The sequence below is a fragment of the Trachypithecus francoisi genome, unplaced genomic scaffold, assembly GCF_009764315.1.
Source record: "Trachypithecus francoisi isolate TF-2019V2 unplaced genomic scaffold, Tfra_2.0 Lachesis_group5, whole genome shotgun sequence".
NCBI lineage: Eukaryota > Metazoa > Chordata > Mammalia > Primates > Cercopithecidae > Trachypithecus > Trachypithecus francoisi.
Window position 1 is genome coordinate 149,343,835 of NW_022681470.1, and position 19,858 is coordinate 149,363,692.

The 19,858-nt window shown below is 60.3% G+C and overlaps 1 protein-coding gene across 1 annotated transcript in view; it reads right to left on the minus strand.

Annotated features, from left to right (window-relative positions):
- HCN2 (hyperpolarization activated cyclic nucleotide gated potassium and sodium channel 2) overlaps nucleotides 1–19,858 on the minus strand; it is a 35,827-nt gene that overhangs the window by 2,700 nt on the left and 13,269 nt on the right. Inside the window, exons 2-7 of the mRNA XM_033195348.1 lie at nucleotides 16,159–16,582; nucleotides 13,197–13,358; nucleotides 10,802–11,020; nucleotides 7,173–7,319; nucleotides 1,183–1,423; nucleotides 798–962 (exon numbers count right to left, since the gene is read on the minus strand). Coding sequence (XP_033051239.1) covers nucleotides 798–962; nucleotides 1,183–1,423; nucleotides 7,173–7,319; nucleotides 10,802–11,020; nucleotides 13,197–13,358; nucleotides 16,159–16,582 — 1,358 coding nt within the window. The remainder of the gene's footprint in view (nucleotides 1–797; nucleotides 963–1,182; nucleotides 1,424–7,172; nucleotides 7,320–10,801; nucleotides 11,021–13,196; nucleotides 13,359–16,158; nucleotides 16,583–19,858) is intronic.

Genomic DNA, 19,858 nt, shown 5'->3' on the forward strand with positions numbered 1-19,858 from the left:
TGCATTCCCAACTCAGGGAAACCCACCGGCCGTGTGTGATTTGACTACCAGTCCATAAGCCTCCCTGGGAGTCTGAGTGGGCCGACGGGTCTGCCCCTTGCCCCTCTAGCACACAGCAGGGGCTCACCGAGCATTCAGCACAACCGAAAACACCCCGTGTATTCCCTTCCTTGGGAAATAGGCTGCCCCTGGCCAAAATAGGGCAATAGGTCAGAAAATCAGCCTGTAGACCCAAAAGGGTCCCAGGAGCGGCCAGCCACTGCCCCTGCCCGAGCCACACCCCTGCTGCCTTGGCCACGCCGCTGCCCCAGCCATGCCCCTGATGCCACAGCCACGCCCGTTCCCCCTTGCCACTGTCGAAGCCACGTCCCTGACTCTTGGCCACGCCCCCGAGATATCAGCCACACCCCTCCTGCCCCGGCCACGCCCCCGGGGCCTCGGCCACACCCTCCTGCCCCGGCCACGCCCCCGGGGCCTCAGCCACACACCCCCTGCCCTGGCCACGCCCCCGGGGCCTCAGCCACACCCCCCTGCCCTGGCCACGCCCCCGGGGCCTCAGCCACACACCCCCTGCCCTGGCCACGCCCCCGGGGCCTCAGCCACACACCCCCTGCCCTGGCCACGCCCCCGACCCTCAGCCACACACCCCCTGCCCCGGCCACGCCCCTGAGGCCTCAGCCACACACCCCCTGCCCTGGCCACGCCCCCGACCCTCAGCCACACCCCTTCCACCCCGGCCACACCCCCGACCCTCAGCCACACCCCTCCTGCCCCGGCCACGCCCCCGGCCTGCTCACCGATGCGGTCCAGGCGGTCGATGGCCACCGTCTCGAAGGCGCGCCGCATCATGGGGTACTCCTCCAGCACCTCGTTGAAGTTGTCCACGCTCAGCGAATAGAGGCGGCAGTAGGTGTCGGCCCGCACGCTCGCCGTGCGCCGGCCCCGGGTGAGCAGGCAGATCTCTGCACGTGGCAGGCAGGGCCGTTGGACGGGGCGGGCACCGCGGCCCTCCCCGCCCAGGCGCACGGCCCGGCCTCTGCACCTTGGCCAGCGTGGGCGCTTCCCACCCAGGCTCTCCCCGGTGCCTGCCCCAGCCCAGCCCGCAGCCCGCAGCCCCCCGGCTCTGCACACCGCGGGGGGCGCGCGCCCCCTCCCCACCAGACGCGCCCCGCTCCAGCGCACCCCCGAAGTAGGAGCCGTCGGACAGCTTCATCTCCTTGTTGCCCTTGGTGAGCACGCTGACCACGCCGTGCTGGATGAAGTACATCTTCTTCCCGATGGTGCCTTCGCGGATGATGTAGTCACCCGGCTGGAAGACCTCGAACTTGAGCTTGGTCAGCATGGCCGTGACGAAGTTGGGGTCAGCGTTGGCGAACAGCGGCATGGAGGCCACCAGCTTCCGGCAGTTGAAGTTGACGATCTCCTGCAGGGGGGAGGCAGGGCTGGGTCCGCTGCAAACGCCACTCCCGCTTCCCCCTCGCCCTGCCTCTGGGACCGGCTCACCTCTCAGGCCCCAATTTCCTTGTCTGAGACACCGGCTCAGCCCCGCAGGCGCACCGAGCGCCGTCAAGGACGGGAGAAAGCAAAAACCCTCCCTGCTCCTCGCTATTTGACATCGTAATGGCGACATCTGCCAATCCAATCGGACCGGGGGGGCAACTGTAGACATAAGCACTGGAAAGGAGGCCGGGGGGTGGGGGGCTCACACCTGTGACCCCAGCATTGTCGGAGGCTGAGGCAGGAGGATCCCTTGAGCCCAGGAGTTCTAGACCAGCCTGGGCAACATAGTAAGACCCCCGTCTTTACCAAAAATAAAAATAAAAAAAGCCAGGTGTGGTGGTGGGGCACCTACTCTCAGCTACTCAGGAGGCTGAGGATGCAGATGACTTGACCCCAGTAAGTGGAGGTTGTAGTGAGCCGTGATCCCCACACCACTGCACTCCAGCCTGGGTGACAGAACAAGACCCTGACTCTAAAAAAAAAAAAAACAAAGGAAGAAAAAAAAGGCCGGGCGCAGTGGCTCACACCTGTAATCCCAGCACTCTGGGAGGCTGAGGTAGGTGGATCGCCTGAGGTCAGGAGTTTGAGACCAGCCTGGCCAACATGGCGAAACCCCATTTCTACTAAAAATACAAAAAATTAGCTGGGTGTGGTGGCACACGCCTGTAATTCCAGCTACATGGGAGGCTGAGGCAGGAGAGTCTCTTGAACCCGGGAGGCGGAGGTTACAGTGAGCCAAGAGCCTGGGCGACAGAGTAAGACTCCATCTCTGTCACACACACACACACACAATTGGGAAAGCTACAACATTTGGTCAAACTATTAGGTGATTTTTGAAAAATCAACATAAAAAGCAACGGCCTTGAGATGAATAGATGGTGTTAAGAGCGAGTTCCCCTTAGCAAGGCAGCTTCTAAGGACCACAGTGTTCCACCTTTGCTCCATGTTCACTTTAGGAACCAGCTATCGAGCTGTGCCCTTATGACGTGGGCACTGATACTTTTTTTTTTTTGAGACGGAGTCTTGCTCTGTCGCCCAGGCTGGAGTGCAGTGGTGCCATCTCGGCTCATTGCAAGCTCTGCCTCCCAGGTTCGCGCCATTCTCCTGCCTCAGCCTCCCAAGCAGCTGGCACTACAGGTGCCTACCACCACGCCCAGCTTTTTTTTTTTTTTTGAGATGAAGTCTCGCTCTGTCGCCCAGGCTGGAGTGCAATGGCACAATCTCGGGTCACTGCAAGCTCCACCTCTTGGGTTCAAGCGATTCTCCTGCCTCAGCCTCCTGAGTAGCTGGGATTACAGGCACTCGCCACCACGCCCGGCTACTTTTTGCATTTTTAGTCAAGATGGGGTTTCACCATGTTGGCCAGGCTGGTCTTGAACTCCTGACCTCAGGTGATCCGCCCACCTCAGCGCCCCAAAGTGCTGGAATTACAGGTGTGACCCACTGCGCCCGGCAACAGCTGCCATTTCTAACCCAGGGAGATTGCGCCTTCCTCAGCCAGACCCAGGTGACCCTCGCGGCCGCTGAGCCTGCAGAATGGTGCAAGCCCTCAGAAGGAATCTGGACACCCGGGCCCTGGTTTAGCATCCATGTGGAGATCACCTCACAAAAGACCAGAAGTAGCCGGGCGCGGTGGCTCAAGCCTGTAATCCCAGCACTTTGGGAGGCCGAGACGGGCGGATCACGAGGTCAGGAGATCGAGACCATCCTGGCTAACATGGTGAAACCCCGTCTCTACTAAAAATACAAAAAACTAGCCGGGCGACGTGGCGGGCGCCTGTAGTCCCAGCTACTCGGGAGGCTGAGGCAGGAGAATGGCGTGAACCCGGGAGGCGGAGCTTGCAGTGAGCTGAGATCCGGCCACTGCACTCCAGCCTGGGCGGCAGAGTGAGACTCTGTCTCAAAAAAAAAAAAAAACAAAAGACTAGAAGCACAGAGAGGAGGCGCCAGGTGCCCCAGCCAGGAGGACACAGGGCAGTGGGTATCTGCGTGTGTTTGTCTTAAAAAGAAAAATAGTGGCCGGGTGTGCTAGCTCACGCCTGTAATCCCAGCACTTTGGGAGGCCGAGATGGGCGGATCACGAGGTCAGGAGATCGAGACCATCCTGGCTAACACGGTGAAACCCCGTCTCTACTAAAAATACAAAAAATTAGCTGGGCATGGTGGCGGGCGCCTGTAGTCCCAGCTACTCGGAAGGCTGAGGCAGGAGAATGGTGTGAACCCAGGAGGCGGAGCTTGCAGTGAGCTGAGATCACGCCACTGCACTCCAGCCTGGGCCACAGAGCAAGACTCTGTCTCAAAAAAAAAAAAAAAAAAAAAAGGCCGGGTGCAGTGGCTCACGCCTGTAATCCCAGCACTTTGGGAGGCTGAGACGGGCGGATCACTAGGTCAGGAGATCGAGACCATCCTGGCTAACACGGTGAAACCACGTCTGTACTAAAAAAATACAAAAAACTAGCCGGGCGAGGTGGCGGGCACCTGTAGTCCCAGCTACTCAGGAGGCTGAGGCAGGAGAAAGGCGTCAACCTGGGAGGCGGAGCTTGCAGTGAGCTGAGATCCGGCCACTGCACTCCAGCCTGGGCGACAGAGCCAGACTCCGTCTCAAAAAGAAAAAAAAAGAAAAAGAAAAGAAAAATAGGCCAGTAATGGTGGCTCATGCCTGTAATCCTGGCACTGTGGGAGGCTGAGGCAGGCAGATCACTTGAGATCAAGAGTTTAAGACCAACTTGACCAATATGGTAAAACCCCATCTCTACTAAAAATACAAAACTTAGCTGGGTGTGGTGGCGCATGCCTATAATCTCAGCTACTCAGGAGGCTGAGACAGGAGAATCGCTTGAACCCAGGAGACAGAGGTTGCAATGAACAAAGATCATGCCACTGCACTCCATCCTGGGTGACAGAGCAAGACTATCTCAAAAATAAATAAATATAAAGGCCAGGCGCGGTGGCTCATGCCTGTAATTCCAGCACTTTGGGAGGCCGAGGCAGGTGGATCACAAGGTCAGGAGTTCAAGACCAGCCTGGCCAAGATGGTGAAACTCTGTCTCTACTAAAAATACAAAAAAAAAAAAAAATTAGCCGGGCATGGTGGCGGGCGCCTGTAGTCCCAGCCACTCGGGAGGCTGAGGCAGAGAATTGCTTGAACCCATGAGGCGGAGGTTGTGGTGAGCCGAGATCACGCCATTGCACTCCAGCCTGGTGACAGAGTGAGACTCGTCTCAAGAAAAGAAAAAAAAAAAAGGCCCAGGCCCGGCGCAGTGGCTCATATCTGTAATCCCAGCACTTTGGGAGGCTGAGGCAGGTGAATCACGAGATCAGGAGATCGAGACCATCCTGGCTAACACCGTGAAACCCCGCCTCTACTAAAAATACAAAAATTAGCCAGATGGGGTGGTACATGCCTGTAATCTCAGCTACTCAGGAGGCTGAGGCAGGAGAATCATCTGAGGTTGGGAGTTCGAGTTTGAACCCAGGAGGTGGAGGTCGCCATCAGCCAAGATTGCGCCACTGCACTCCAGCTTGGGTGACAGAGTGAGACTCTAACAAAAAAAAAAAGTGGTCGAGTGCAGTGGCTCACACCTGTAATCCCAGCACTTTGGGAGGCCGAGGCAGGCGAATCACCTGAGGTTGGGAGTTCGAGACCAGCCTGGCCAACATGGTGAAACCCCATCTCTACTAAAAATACAAAAATTAACCGGGCGTGGTGACACTCCCCTGTAATACCAGCTACTCAGGAGGCTGAGGTGGGAGAATCGCTTGAACCTGGGAGGCAGAGGTTGCAGTGAGCCGAGACTGCACCACTGCACTCCAGCCTGGGCAACAGAATGAGACTCGACTCCGTTTCTAAAAAAAAAAACAAAACAAAACACTAAAGTGGAAGTGTCCAACGCAGGAAACTAGGTAGAGGGACAGGGACAGGATGGAGCCAGGCTTCTCTGAATATATACAGTTGTTTTTGATTTTTTGAGACCGAGTCTCTCTCTGTTGCCCAGGCTGGAGTGCAGTGGTGTGACCTTGGCTCTCTGCAACCTCTGCCTCCTGGGTTCAAACGATTCTCCTGCCTCAGCCTCCTGAGTAGCTGGGATTACAGGCATGCACTACCACGCCCAGCTAATTTTGTATTTTTAGTAGAGAGACGGGGTTTTACCATGTTGGCCAGGCTGGTCTCGAACTCCCGACCTCAGGTGATCCCCCCCCGCCTCGGCCTCCCAAAGTGCTGGGATTACAGGCGTAAGCCACCGCGCCTGGACATATGTGGGTTTAAAGATTTGACTTTGCAACTCCTAAACCTAAAAAATGACCAAGTACTGCAGGTTGCCAAGGGCTGGGGACAGGGAGCTGGGCTGGCGGCTGACAGCCTAGGTCTCCTTTTTGAGAACGTTCTGGAGTTGGTTGTGGCATCGGGTGCATCACTCTGTTAATACTAAAAGCCACTGCATTTTATGCGTTTTGTGGTCTGTGAGTTATATCTCTATAAATGAACGAATGAAAATCATAGTCATCAAATGCAATTAAGCATTTTCAGCGAAGCGAACCGCAGTGTATGCCTCCTGGGAGGCAATGCGTGCAAATGCCCCCCAGAAGCATTCCCGGGGCCCACGGTCCCAAGGGTCAGGCCTGTCCTGTCCGCCTCCTCGCCCAGCTCCCCCAGCCCCTCCTCAGGGCCTCTGCCCAAGCCAGGTGCTCCCCCCGGGACACCTTGCCTGGCTCACACGCGGCCGTGCTCTGATGTTGCCTCCCCGTCCTCATCCCTCCCTGCTTCCCAGAGCTGCTCTCTGCTGCCTGGGTGATCGCAGCCGCCTTCCCTAGGCCCTGCTTCCTGAGCGTAGGGCCTTCAAGCACAGAGCAGGGCATGCAGTCGGCGCTCAACAACTGCTTGATGGGTGTTGTGGGTTGACCTACATCTCCCAGAAAGACAGGCTGATATCCCGACCCCCGTTTCATGTGGAAATAGGGTCTTTGCAGACATGACCCAGTTAAGGAGAGGCCATGAGGAACCGGGTGGGCCCTGATCCAACGTTGTCGGATGGATTTACAAGAAGAGACAGAGACGCACGGGGAGAGGGCTGTGAGCAGATGGAGGCAGAGATCAGGGAGATGCATCTGCAAGCCGAGGGCGCCCGGAGCCCCAGACGCCGGAAGAGGCAGGATCCCCCCGGGGGGCTCCGGGGGTAGCGCGGCCGGCTCACGCCTTGCTTTTGGGCTTCTGGCCTCCAGGACCATGGGAGGCTGAATCTCTGCTGTTCCAGCCACTCAGACTGTGGGTATTTGTTCCCGCAGACCCAGGAAACTCACCCAGGGTCACCCAGGCTACAGAAACAGCTGGGAGTTAAACCCCCTCCTCATCAGCCTGAGTGGTCCCAGGCCCTGGTGCTCAGCGGCCTCTGAGGCTCCTCCCTCCCCACCCTGCCCTGCTTCTGCCCCGCCCTGTCGGGCACAGACCCCCCCCACCTCTGCTAAGGGGGCGTCAGGAAGTAAGGCGGGGGTGGCGGGGGTCCCGGGGGTGCAGAGGCTCACGGCGGGGGGGATGCGAGTACAGGTCTAGCTCGAGTCCCTCCTGCTGCAGCTGAGGTTCTGCGCCTCCTTCAGGGACCGGCTCCTGGGCGCCAGGAGAGGGAGGCCGGCCCTATGCCCAAGGCTGCCTCCCGCCTGCCCAGCGCCCGCCTCACCTCCCGCAGGGGCCCGTTGAGCTCGCCCAGGATGCTGTCCTCGTCAAACATCTTGCCCTGGTAACGGTGCTCGTAGTAGTCGTGGATCTTCTGGCGGAAGTCGGCCGGCAGCTTGTGGAAGGACATGTACTGCTCCACCTGCTTGTACTGTGGGGAGGAGGCGAGGCTGGGTCAGACACCACCCCCGGCCTGCAGCAGGCACATAGGCACCTGCTTGTACCGTGGGGAGGTGAGGCTGGGTCAGACACCACCCCCGGCCTGCAGCGGGGACATGGGCACCTGCTTGTACCGTGGGGAGGTGAGGCTGGGTCAGACACCACCCCCGGCCTGCAGCGGGGACATGGGCACCTGCTTGTACCGTGGGGAGGTGAGGCTGGGTCAGACACCACCCCCGGCCTGCAGCGGGGACATGGGCACCTGCTTGTACCGTGGGGAGGTGAGGCTGGGTCAGACACTGCCCCCGGCCTGCAGCGGGCACACAGGCACCTACTTGTACCGTGGGGAGGAGGCGAGGCTGGGTCAGACATCACCCCCGGCCTGCAGCGGGGACACGGGCACCTGCTTGTACTGTGGGGAGGTAAGGCTGGGTCAGACACCGCCCCTGGCCTGCAGCGGGGAGACAGGCCTTCACACCTGCTTGTACTGTTGGGGGTCAGGGCTGGGTCAGAAACAGACCCGGCCCGCAGCGGGGAGACAGGCCTCCGCCACACAGGGGCCGCCAGATTCAATAACAGCAAATAAACATGCTTCTATTTAAATCAGAGTTGAATTCGTTTCAATGATATACTCAATTTTTTTTTTTTTTTTTTCTGAGAGAGTCTCGCTCTGTCGCCCAGCCTGGAGGGCAGTGGCACGATCACAGCTCACCACAGCCTCCACTCCTGGGCTCAAGCGAGCCTCCCACCTCAGCCTCCTGAGTAGCAGGGACTACAGGTGTGCGCCACCATGCCTGGCTGATTCTTTGATTTTTTGTGGGGATGAGGTCTCGCCATGTTGCCCAGGCTGGTCTTTAACTCCTGGGCTCCTCGGCCTCCCAAAGTGCTGGGATTACAGGTGTGAACCACCTCGCCAGGCCAAGTCAATTCATTCTTAACACTCTGAATAATTGATATTGATATCCTAAATAATAATTCTAAAATAATATTAAATTAATTATCAGGGCAGGGTGGGTGGATAAAGTTCAGGATATTTACTTACTTACTTACTTACTTATTTATTTATTTATTTATTTATTTGAGACGGAGTCTCGCTTTGTCGCCCAGGCTGGAGTGCAGTGGCCGGATCTCCGCTCACTGCAAGCTCCGCCTCCCGGGTTCACGCCATTCTCCTGCCTCAGCCTCCCGAGTAGCTGGGACTACAGGCGCCCCCCACCTCGCCCGGCTAGGTTTTTGTATTTTTAGTAGAGACGGGGTTTCACCATGTTAGCCAGGATGGTCTCGATCTCCTGACCTCGTGATCCACCCGTCTCGGCCTCCCAAAGTGCTGGGATTACAAGCTTGAGCCACCGCACCCGGCCAGGATCTCCATTTAAAGTTGAATTGCAGGCTGGGCGCGGGGGCTCACGCCTGTAATCCCAACACTTTGGGAGGAGGAGGCGGGTGGATCACTTGAGGTCAGGAGTTCAAGACCAGCCTGACCAACATGGTAAAACCCCATCTTTACTAAAAATACAAAAATCAGCCAGGTGTGGTGGCGGGTGCCTGTAGTCCCAGCTATTCGGAAGGCTGAGGCAGGAGAATCTCTTGAACCCAGGAGGCAGAGGCTGCAGAGACAAGATTGTGCCACTGCACTCCAGCCTGGATGACAGAGGGAGACTCCATCTCAAAAACAAACAAAATAAATAAAAAAGTTGAATTGCAGAAAAAAATAAGAACAATGTTTAGTGCAAGTATATCCTTGTAATATTTGAAATATACTAAAAAACCTCATTTGGTGTTTCTCTGAAATTCAGATGTAACTATGTATCCTGAATTTTTTTTTTTTTTTTTTTGAGCCTCTGGCCTCAAGCAATCCTCCCACCTCAGCCTCCTGAATAGCAGGGATTACAGGTGTGCACCCCATGCCCAGCTAATTTTTTTTATTTTTTGTAGGGATGAGGTCTCGTCATGTTGCTCAGGCTAGTCTTAAATTCCTGACTTCTGGTGATCCACCTGTCTCAGCCTCCCAAAGCGCTGGGATTACAGGCAGGAGCCACTAAGCCAGGCCTAGTGCCCTGAATTTTATCTGGCAGCCCTACCCCTGAGGAATGGGTGGGCACCTGACTCTATGAGAGAGGGCCCAGGTACCCTGACACACAGGACCCCCTTCCCAGGGCCTCCAACCCTGCTGGGGCTCCGGCCCCTCCCTGGTGATCTTTCTAGAAACCACCGGGTCAGCCCCTCCTGAGCAGGGAAGGGAGCGTGGGTGCCGGGCAGGGGTGCCAGGCCCTGCTGTCCCCAGGACGGTGCCCCCCGGTGGCTCCAGCTTCACTTCCGCCCCAGCCCCGCCTGGCCGCAGCTGCCCTGAGCTCAGCGGAACCCGTGACGACGGGCGGGTGGTGGCACCAGCTTATGTTTGGGTGCGAGGCCCGTGGCTTCCGGACAGCCGGGCGCCTGGCACGGGGCCCAGCTGACCCAGCCGATCCTGCCAGCCACTGCTCGGGGGGTGGGGAGAGGGGGGCACTTGACTCCCAGCCAGCCGCCTCACAGAGGGAAACTGAGGCACCGAGCGGAGCATGAGGCCCAACTCCAGGGGCCGCCCATAGGGTCAATCCTAATCTCCCTCCACCCTTCCCGGCTCCCCTGTGTCCCCTCTACGGCCAAGCCTAGGATTAGCCCGGTGGACGATGCAGGCCAGAGACCACGTCTGAACAGTGGGGCAGCCTTGCTGTCCCTGAAGCCTGGCCCTGACTGCCAGCCACCGGCGTGTCCTCAAGCGACCCCAGCCCTCTCAGGACCCGCCAGGCCCCTTCCCCAGCCCAGCTCCATCCTGAGCCAGCCTAGAGACCCCCAGGTGGGCCCAGCCTTCTGGCAATGCCTGTCTCTCCTGCTCTCACTCCAGGCTCCCCTATATCCCCCTTCAGCCCCAGGGGCTTCCTATGTCCAAGGACTGACCCTGTCCTGCCCTGACCCCAACTCAGCCCCTTCCAGCCCAGCCTGTGTCCCCTCCCCAGCCCCTGCCCCAAGTCCATCTCCAGGCTCCAGACCTCCCTCCCCATCACAGGGCCAGCGCTTCTCACCACCGGCTGCAAGGGTTTCTGTTCCTCCCCCTAATCACAGCCACAGACCTGCAGGGTCCCCTACCTCCCCATCACGCTGTCTCTGCACTGAGCATGCCACTTGGAGCTGGGTGGAGGGCCAAGTCTGCCTCTCCCCTCAGACCCCAGAGTTGGGTCTGTCTCCCCCATCAGACCCCAGATCCGGGCCCGCCTCCCCCATCAGACCCCAGATCCGGGCCCGCCTCCCCCATCAGACCCCAGGGCCGGGCCCGCCTCCCCCATCAGACCCTAGATCTGGGCCCGCCTCCCCCATCACACCCCAGATCTGGGCCCGCCTCCCCCATCAGACCCCAGATCTGGGCCCGCCTCCCCCATCAGACCCCAGGGCCGGGCCTTCCTCCCCCATCAGACCCCAGACCCGCCTCCCTCAGACCTTCTCCTGGTACTGGCGCCGCGAGGAGTCCAGCGACTGGATGAGGGCAGTGGCGTGGCCGATGAACATGGCGTAGCAGGTGGCACCCACGATCATGCTAAGCATGGTCAGCCAGATGTCCGTCATGCTCTCGGGCGCCTGCCGGCCATACCCAATGCACAGCATGTGGCTCATGGCCTTGAAGAGCGCGAAGGAGTACAGTTCGCTCCACGAGTGGTTCTGCAAGGCCAGCAAGAGGGATGGTGGTGGGCAGGTGCTCACGCCCCGGGAGGCCCTGGTCCTCAAGGGCCCACCGCCCGCCCTCCCCCAGGCACTGGAGGTGATGAGCTCCCCATGCTCAGAGGTAACCAAGAGAAACAGAGACCCAGGTAGACATGGTTTGCACCCTTGTCACAGTGAGTCGGCCGTAGGGCCAGGGCTGATGCTGGCTGCCCGCTTCACTCCTGGGGAAACTGAGACCTCAAGGGCAAGAGTCTGGACCCCCACTTTTGCAGCCTCTGAGACCAGAACATCTGTGAGGTCAAGAGGGGGCGAAAGTTCCAGGGAGCACCTGGGCCAGAGCAGAGGGGCAGGGCGGGCAGACACACCAGGCCGGCCCAGGAGGTCCTGTCCCACCAAGTCCTCAGTTGACCCGGCCGGGAAAGGGGGGCCGCGGGGGCTCTGTTCAGGAAATGGGACCACATGCGTGGGTGGCAGCCAGACAATGGGCTGCCTCAGCCCGGGCAGCTGTGCCAGGCTCTGGGGAGGGGCACTGGCAGGTTTTCCCTCTGTAGCTCCTGACCCCATCGATGCCCACTTGCTCTGTATCCAAACCAAACACATCCCAAGTCCTATATGCAGCCAGAAGCTGGGCCCAGCACTCCCCAGGTGGGGACAGAGGCTCGCTGGGGCACTAACCTGACTGTAACGCCTAAGGGCTCCCGTAACTGACCTTTCTTAACAGTCAGCACATCTCAGCCAGGAAGCAAGGGGTATCTGGGACTGCCTTCATTTATTATTCCTTTTTTTTTTTCCTAGATGGAGTTTCGCTCTTGTAGCCCAGGCAGGAGTGCAGTGGCGCGATCTCGGCTCACTGTAGCCTCCGCTTCCCAGGTTCAAGCGATTCTCCTGCCTCAGCCTCTCAAGTAGCTGGGGTTACAGGCGTCTGCCACCACGCCCAGCTAATTTTTGTATTTTTAGTAGAGACAGGGTTTCCGCATGTTGGCCAGGCTGGTCTCAGACTCCCGACCTCAGGTGATCCACCTGCCTCGGCCTCCCAAAGTGCTGGGATTCCAGCCGTGAAGCACCGTGCCCGGCTCATGTATCCTTTCTTTGGCCTGTGATATCACTTTCCCATTTCAGGGCTATGATGTAAATTGTTCTTTAGTTGTCAGAGATCAGGTCTTGCTCTGTGGCCCAGGCTGGAGTGCAGTGGTGCAATCGTGGCCCACTGCAGCCTAAACTTCTGGGCTCAAGGGATCCCACCCCCTCAGCCTCCTGAGGAGCTGAGACCACAAGTGAACACCACCATACCCAGTTCTTCAATTGTTCTTTGAAATAAATGTATGTAAATTAGGCCAGGCGCCGTGGCTCACCCCTGTAATCCCAGCACTTTGGGAGGCCGAGGCAGGTGGATCACCTGAGGTCAGGGAGACCAGCATGGCCAATATAGTGAAACCCTGTCTCTACTAAAAGTACAAAAATTACCCAGGTGTGGTGGCAGGCACCTGTAGTCCCAGCTACTCAGGAGGCTGAGGCGAGAGAATCGCTTGAACCCGGGAGGCGCAGGTTGCGGTGAGCAGAGATCGCGCCACTGCACTCCAGCCCGGGCGACAGAGTGAAACTCAGTCTCAAAAAGAATAAGCAAATAATAATAATAAATGTAGGTAAATTAAAAAGGGAAATCCACTGGAAAAAGCACTAAGCAGATGTCTGGGTGACAGAACTCATCATAGTCACACTCGGCTTCTCTCCATGGACAATCCCAGGCCTGAAAGGCTCCAAGTGGCTGTTTCAGCCCCCAGGGGCACTAACGGGTCAACCCCAGGGCTGCAGTTCTGGGTCCCCCTTTGTAAAGAGGCCTGAGTCCTCCCCTGTGTAAGGGGGGTCTTGTCCCCACCTCTGAAGGGCCTGTGTCTCTCCCTCTGCAAGGGAGCCTGGGTCCCCACCTCGGTAAGGGCCTGGGTCCTCTCCTCCATAAGGGTGGGGTCTTGTCTCCACCTCTGAAGGGCTTGGGTCCACCCCTCTGTAAGGGGGATAAGGGGGCCTGGGTCCTCCCTGTGTGGGAGCCTGGGTCCCCCCTCTGTAAGGGGGTTATATATAGGGGGCCTGGGTCCCTCCCTCTGTATGGGAGTCTGGGTCCCCCAATCTGTGTGGGAGCCTGGGTTCCCTCTCCGTCAGGGACCGCGGTGCTCACCACCATGCCGTTGATGGACACCCAGCAGTTGCGCGGGAAGTCCTGTAGCATAGGCACCAGGAACTGCAGGCAGCCGTCCCAGTGGCAGAGCAGCAGCATCATGCTGATGAGGTTGCAGATACGCATCACCGCGCTGGCCAGGTCATAGGTCATGTGGAAGATCTGCAGGAAGGCGCCGTGAGCCCCCCAACCGCTGCCCCGCCGGCCCCCACCTCAGAGCCCCAGTCCGGTGCGCCCCCACTGCGGGAGCTCCTGGCCCCGCCCTCAAATCCACGGCTCTGCCTCAGACCCCCTGCCCCACGCTGCAGACCCCATCCCAGGACCCCTGCCCTCCAAACCCACAGAACCCACCCCAGGATCCCCACCCAAATCCATGGCCACATCCCAGGACCCCCACCCCACCCTGCAGCCCCACCCCCAAATCCACGGCCCCCACCACAGGATCCCTGCCCCCAAGTCCATAGTCCCCGCCCCAGGACCCCTGCCCCCAAGTCCACAGTCCCCGCCCCAGGACCCCTGCCCCCAAGTCCACAGTCCCCGTCCCAGGACCCCTGCCCCCAAGTCCACAGTCCCCGCCCCAGGACCCCTGCCCCCAAGTCCACAGTCCCCGCCCCAGGACCCCTGCCCCACAAATCCACGGCCGCCACCCCAGGACCCCGACCCCAAAACCACAGCCCCCACCCCGGAACCCCATCCACCCTGCAGCCCCACCCCAGGACTCCCACCCCCAAATCCCCAGCCCCCACCCCAGGATCCCCACCCCACTCCACAGTCCCCACCGGACCCCCGCCCCCAAGTCCACAGCCCCCACCCCAGGACCCCCCACTTCACTCCATGGCCCCCACCTCAGGCCCCCGTCCCCAAATCCACAGCCCCCGCCCCAGGACCCCCCACTTCACTCCATGGCCCCCACCTCAGGCCCCCGTCCCCAAGTCCACAGCTCCCATCCGAGGACCCCAGCCCCCAGCCCCCCACCTCCAGCCTGCGGTGCCTGGAGGACGCAGGACAGTCACCAGGCCCCCACTGGTGGCCATGGGTGACAAACGTGGTCCAGGACGGGATTGTGGCGGGGTCTGGAATTAAGGGGCGGGGGAGTGACTAGGCTTGGCTTCTCTGACCTCAGTGTCCCCAGGGCTCGAACACAGTAGAACGAATAATAGGGACATGGACGTGTCCAACAGTCCGTGCTGCGCCCTCTGGGACCCCACCCTTGGCTCCACCCCGCACTGCCCAGGTGACACCATTCCCTGGCCCCCATGGCCTCCCCCGGACACCCAGTTCTGCCCCAGCAGCTCCCACGCCCCCACCTGGGGCTCCACCCCCGGCAGAGCAACGCCCTAAGCCCCGCCCCCCAGCCTTACCCCGGCAGCCCGAGGCCCGCCCTGTGTCCCGCCCCTGCTGGGACTCGTAACTCCGCCCTGTCCTTCCCCGTGGCCCCGCCCACTTCTGTCACGGCCAAGCCTTATTGACCTCCGCGGCCCTGGCCACAGTCCCTGGGGCCCTCATAGCCCTGCACCCCACAGCCCTGCCCCGCCCTTCCCCTGGAGACCTCACAGGCTCACCTCCACACCTGCAGGCCCACCCACCTGTCCCAGTGCCCTGTGCGACCCCGCCCTTGTAGCCAAAGCCACACCCCTATGGCTATGGCCCCACCCTCCTCATCGCCACACCTCTGCAGCTACGGCCTTGCCTCTCACCCATGGCGCGGCCCCGGTGGCCAAAGTCCTGACCCTATGGCTGTGGCCCCACCCCTGCAGTACCCTCATAGCCTCACCCCTGAAGCCACAGCACAGCCCACACCCCTCATTGCCCTACCTCTGCAGCCGTGGACCGGAGCCTCATCCACGACCTGGAGCCCCTCGTGGCCTTGGTTCCACAGCCACAGCCCGATCACTACAGACTTGGCCCCACCCAGTACCCCTCAGCCCTGCATCTGCTGCTTAAAAGCACCCCAACACCCTCACATGCTCACACCTGATGTCTGACCCCACCCAGCACAACCCTCAAGGCCACGCCCCTGATGTCTGATCCCGCCCAGCACAACCCTCAGAGCCCCGCCCCTGCTGCTTTGACCCCGCCCTGCACCACCCTTAGCCCCGCCCCTGTTGCTTGACCCCCACCCCACAACCATCGTAGCCCCGCCCCTGCCGCCTGACCCCGCCCAGCACAACCCTCAGAGCACCGCCCCAGCTGCTTGACCCCGCCCAGTACAGCCCTTATAGCCCCAACCCTGCTCCTTAACCCTGCCCAGAAAAATCCTCATAACCCCTCCCTTGCTGCCTGACCCTGCCCAGCACAATCCTCATAGCCCCGCCCTTGCTGCTTGACCTGGCCCAGCACAACCGTAACAGCCCCACCCCTGCTCCTTGACCCCGCCCAGCACAACCCTCATAGCCCCGCCCCTGCTACTTGACTCCACCCCAGCAGCATCATAGCCCTGTCCCTGCTGCCTCGACCCTGCTCAGCACCCTGATAGCTCCACCCCTGCTGCCTTGGCCCTACACCTGCACCATTGTATCTCCACCCCAGCACCCTCAAAGCCCCGCCCCTGCACCCTCATAGCCCCACCCCTGGGGCATTAACGCCACCCAGATCTCTCATAGCCCCACCCCTGGAGCACTAACGCCACCCATACACCATTGTAGCCCCACCCCTGATGTCTGACCCCACCTCAGCACCCTCACAGCCCCACCCCTGGGGCCTGGACACCACCCAGATTTCTCATAGCCCCGCCCCTGCTGCCTTGGCCCCACCCCTGCACCACTGTAGCTCCACCCCAGCACCCTCACAGCCCTGCCCCTGCACCTTCATAGCTCCACCCCTGATGTCTGACCCCACCCCAGCACCCTCGCAGCCCCGCCCTGGCGGCCTTGACCCCGCCCCTGCACCATTGTAGCTCCACCCCAGAACCCTCATAGCCCCGCCCCGGCAGGCTTGATCCCGCCCCCCCGCCCCACCTCACCTCCTCCCACTGGTGGATATAGCGGATCAGACGCGAGAGGCGCAGCAGCCGCAGGAGGCTGAGGATCTTGGTGAAGCGCACGATGCGCAGGGCGCGCGCCGTCTTGTAGACCTCGGAGTCGATGCCCTTCTCCACGATGAGGAAGATGTAGTCCACGGGGATGGAGGACACGAAGTCCACTACGAACCACGTGCGCAGATACTTCTTCTTGATCTTCTCGGGGTCCAGGATGATCTCCGTGTTGTCCTCGATCACGATGCCCGTGCGGAAGTTCAGCACCAGGTCCATGAGGAAGAAGGTGTCCGAGACCACATTGAACACGATCCACGGGGCGGTGGTCTCGTCCTTGAAGAAGGTGATGCCCACCGGAATGATGATGAGGTTTCCCACCATGAACAGCAGCATGGTGAAGTCCCAGTAGAACCTGGGGTCAAGGGGCACCCACACCTCAGGCTGGTGCCTCCCCGGGGCGCCTGTGGGACCAGCCCTGGGCCCTCCTCACTGGGGACAAGAGGTACCCACACCTCAGGCCGGTGCCTCCCCGGGGCGCCTGTGGGACCAGCCCCGGGCCCGCCTCACTGGGAGGCGAGGGGCGCCCACACCTCAGACTGGTGTCTTCCCCCCAGGTGCCTGCAGGACCAGCCCCAGGCACTCCTCCCTGGGGACAAGGGGCACCCACCCCTCAGGTCAGTGCCTCCCCCAGGCGCCTGCGGGACCAGCCCCGGGCTCTCCTCCCTGGGGTCAAGGGGCACCCAAACCTCAGGCTGGTGCCTTCCCCCAGGCACCTGTGGGACCAGCCCTGGGCACTCCTCCCTGGGGGGCAAGGGTGCCCACACCTCAGGCTGGTGCCTTCCCCAGGACCGACCCTGGGCCCTCCTCCCTGGGGACCAGGCTCCCACTCCAGGAAGGCTGCCCAGACCCGAGGGAGCCCAATGCCCCCTGTGCTGCCCTAGCCCAGGTCCCTTCCTCAGGCCCAGCTCTGACCGGTGTCCAGCTTTGACCCCATGTCCTTGAAGATGCAGGAGACCTCACAAGGCCCAAGAGGTGGCTCAAAATAGATTAAATGCTTCACATGACCAGAGAGGGACAATGTGCCTGGCACAAGGTTGGCGTTGAAAAAATAGACAGGACAGGACAGTGGACGAGCAGAGAGGAGCCGGGGTCCAGAGGGGCAGCAGGAAGCAGCAGGGCCAGGCAGGGCGGCAGGCATAGGGAGAGCGAAGGCAGGAAGCCAGTGTGGGAAATGAACCGTGCTCAGCTCATGCCGGGAGGTGAGGGCCCCAAATGCCTTACAGAGAAGTGGGAGCCTCCACAGGGGCCACAGGAAAGCTGAGCCAGGGCAGCACTGGCTGCAATTCCAGAGGAAATGAGGCGTCCATGCAGGAGGAGAGAGGAGGAAGTGGGGCATCCACACAGGAGGAAAGAAGGAAGTGGGGCATCTGCGCAGGAGAGGAGGAAGTGGGGCATCCACGCAGGAGAGAGGAAGTGGGGCGTCCACACAGGAGGAAAGAAGGAAGTGGGGCATCTGCGCAGGAGAGGAGGAAGTGGGGCATCCACGCAGGAGAGAGGAGGAAGTGGGGCGTCCACACAGGAGGAAAGAAGGAAGTGGGGCATCCGCGCAGGAGAGGAGGAAGTGGGGCATCCACGCAGGAGGAGAGAGGAGGAAGTGGGGCGCCCACGTTGGAGAAGAGGAATTGGGTGCCCATCCTGGAGGAGAGGAGGAAGTGAGGCATCCATGCAGGAGGAGAGATGAGGAAGTGAGGCGTCTACACAGGAGGAGAGGAGGAGGTGGGGCGTCCGCGTTGGAGAAAAGAGGAATGGGGTACCCATCCTGGAGGAGAGAAGAGGAAGTGAGCCGTCCACGCAGGAGGAGAGAGGAGGAAGTGAGTCATCCACGCAGGAGAGAGGAAGTGGGGTACCCATCCAGGAGGAGAAAGGAGGAAGTGAGTCATCCACGTAGGAGGAGAGAGGAGGAAGTGGGGCATCCATCCAGGAGGAGAGAGGAAGAAGTGGGGTGTCCATGCAGGAGAGAGGAGGAAGTGGGGCATCCATCCAGGAGGAGAGAGGAGGAAGTGGGGTGTCCATGCAGCAGGAGAAAGGCGGAAGTGCAGCGTCCATGCAGCAAGAGAGAGAAGGAAGTGCAGCGTCCATGCAGCAGGAGAGAGGAGGAAGTAGGACCTCATCCAGGAGGAGAGAGTAGGAAATGCAGTGTCCATGTAGGAGGACAGAGGAGGAAGTGGGGCATCCACGCAGGAGGAGGAGGAAGTGGGGCGTCCATGCGGGAGGAAAGAGGAGGAAGTGGGGCATCCATGCAGGAGGAGAGAGAGGAAGTGGGGTACCCATCCAGGAGGAGAGAGGAGGAAATAGCGTCCATGCAGGAGGAGAGAAGAGTAAATGGGGCGTCCATGCAGGAGGAGAGAGGAGGAAGTGGGACGTCCATGCAGGAGGAGAGAAGAGGAAATGGGGCGTCCATGCAGGAGGAGAGAGGAGGAAGCGGGGCGTCCACGCAGGAGGAGAGAGGAGGAAGTGGGGCGTCCACGCAGGAGGAGAGGAGGAAATGGGGCATCCATGCAGGAGGAGAGGGGAGGAAGTGGGACCTCATCCAGGAGGAGAGAGGAGGAAATAGCGTCCATGCAGGAGGAGAGAAGAGTAAATGGGGCGTCCATGCAGGAGGAGAGAGGAGGAAGTGGGACGTCCATGCAGGAGGAGAGAAGAGGAAGTGGGGCGTCCATGCAGGAGGAGAGAGGAGGAAGCGGGGCGTCCACGCAGGAGGAGAGAGGAGGAAGCGGGGCGTCCACGCAGGAGGAGAGAGGAGGAAGTGAGGCATCCACGCAGGAGGGAGGGAAGTCAAGCAGAGTCGGGGCTGGTGCCACAGGGGAGGCCGAGAGGGTGGGAGGAACGGGCCAAGCTGGACTTGGCACCATTCGGACGTTCCATATGATAAATACCCGTGGACGAGAGACCAGAGGGCATTTCCACTCCCGGATACACCCGGCCAGAGTCCAAGTCCCCAAGGTGGATTCCAAAACTCTCCCTAGGAAGCTCTGGCAGAAAAGGGCCTGTCTGTTCAGGGCCTGTGTATGGCGGGCCAGGCACGGTGCTGTGAGAGCTGCGTCCACACAGGAGGTCATCGAGAGTCAGCAAATGGCTACATGGACAGGTGCCTGGCCCTTTCGCTATCGAGAAAATGCAAATCAGAATCACTCTGAGCAAACACGGGCGGCCCCTTAAAAAGACATAAAATTACCAGCACTTCCCCACACCGAGATTACACCCGAAGAAATGAAAACAAGGACGCGGATGGACGCCCACTCAGCTGTGTTCACACCAGTTCGATTGCGGACGGATGCTCACTCGGCCGTGTCCACACCAGCTCGATTGCCGACGGACGCTCACTCCACCGTGTCCACACCAGCTCGATTGCCAACGGACGCTCACTCCACCGTGTCCACACCAGCTCGATTGCAGACAGACACCCACTCGGCCATGTCCACACCAGCTTGATCAGCAAACAGAAGCCAATTCCACTGTGTTCACACCAGCTCGATTCACACTCAAATCACAGCAGCCAAAAAGCGGAGGCAGCCCAGGCGCCCATCACCAACAGAGAGACAAACACAGCATGACTCATCCGTCACGGAACACGACTCAGCCACGAAAAGGAGCGAGGCTCTGACCCAGGCCATGGCGCAGATGCCCC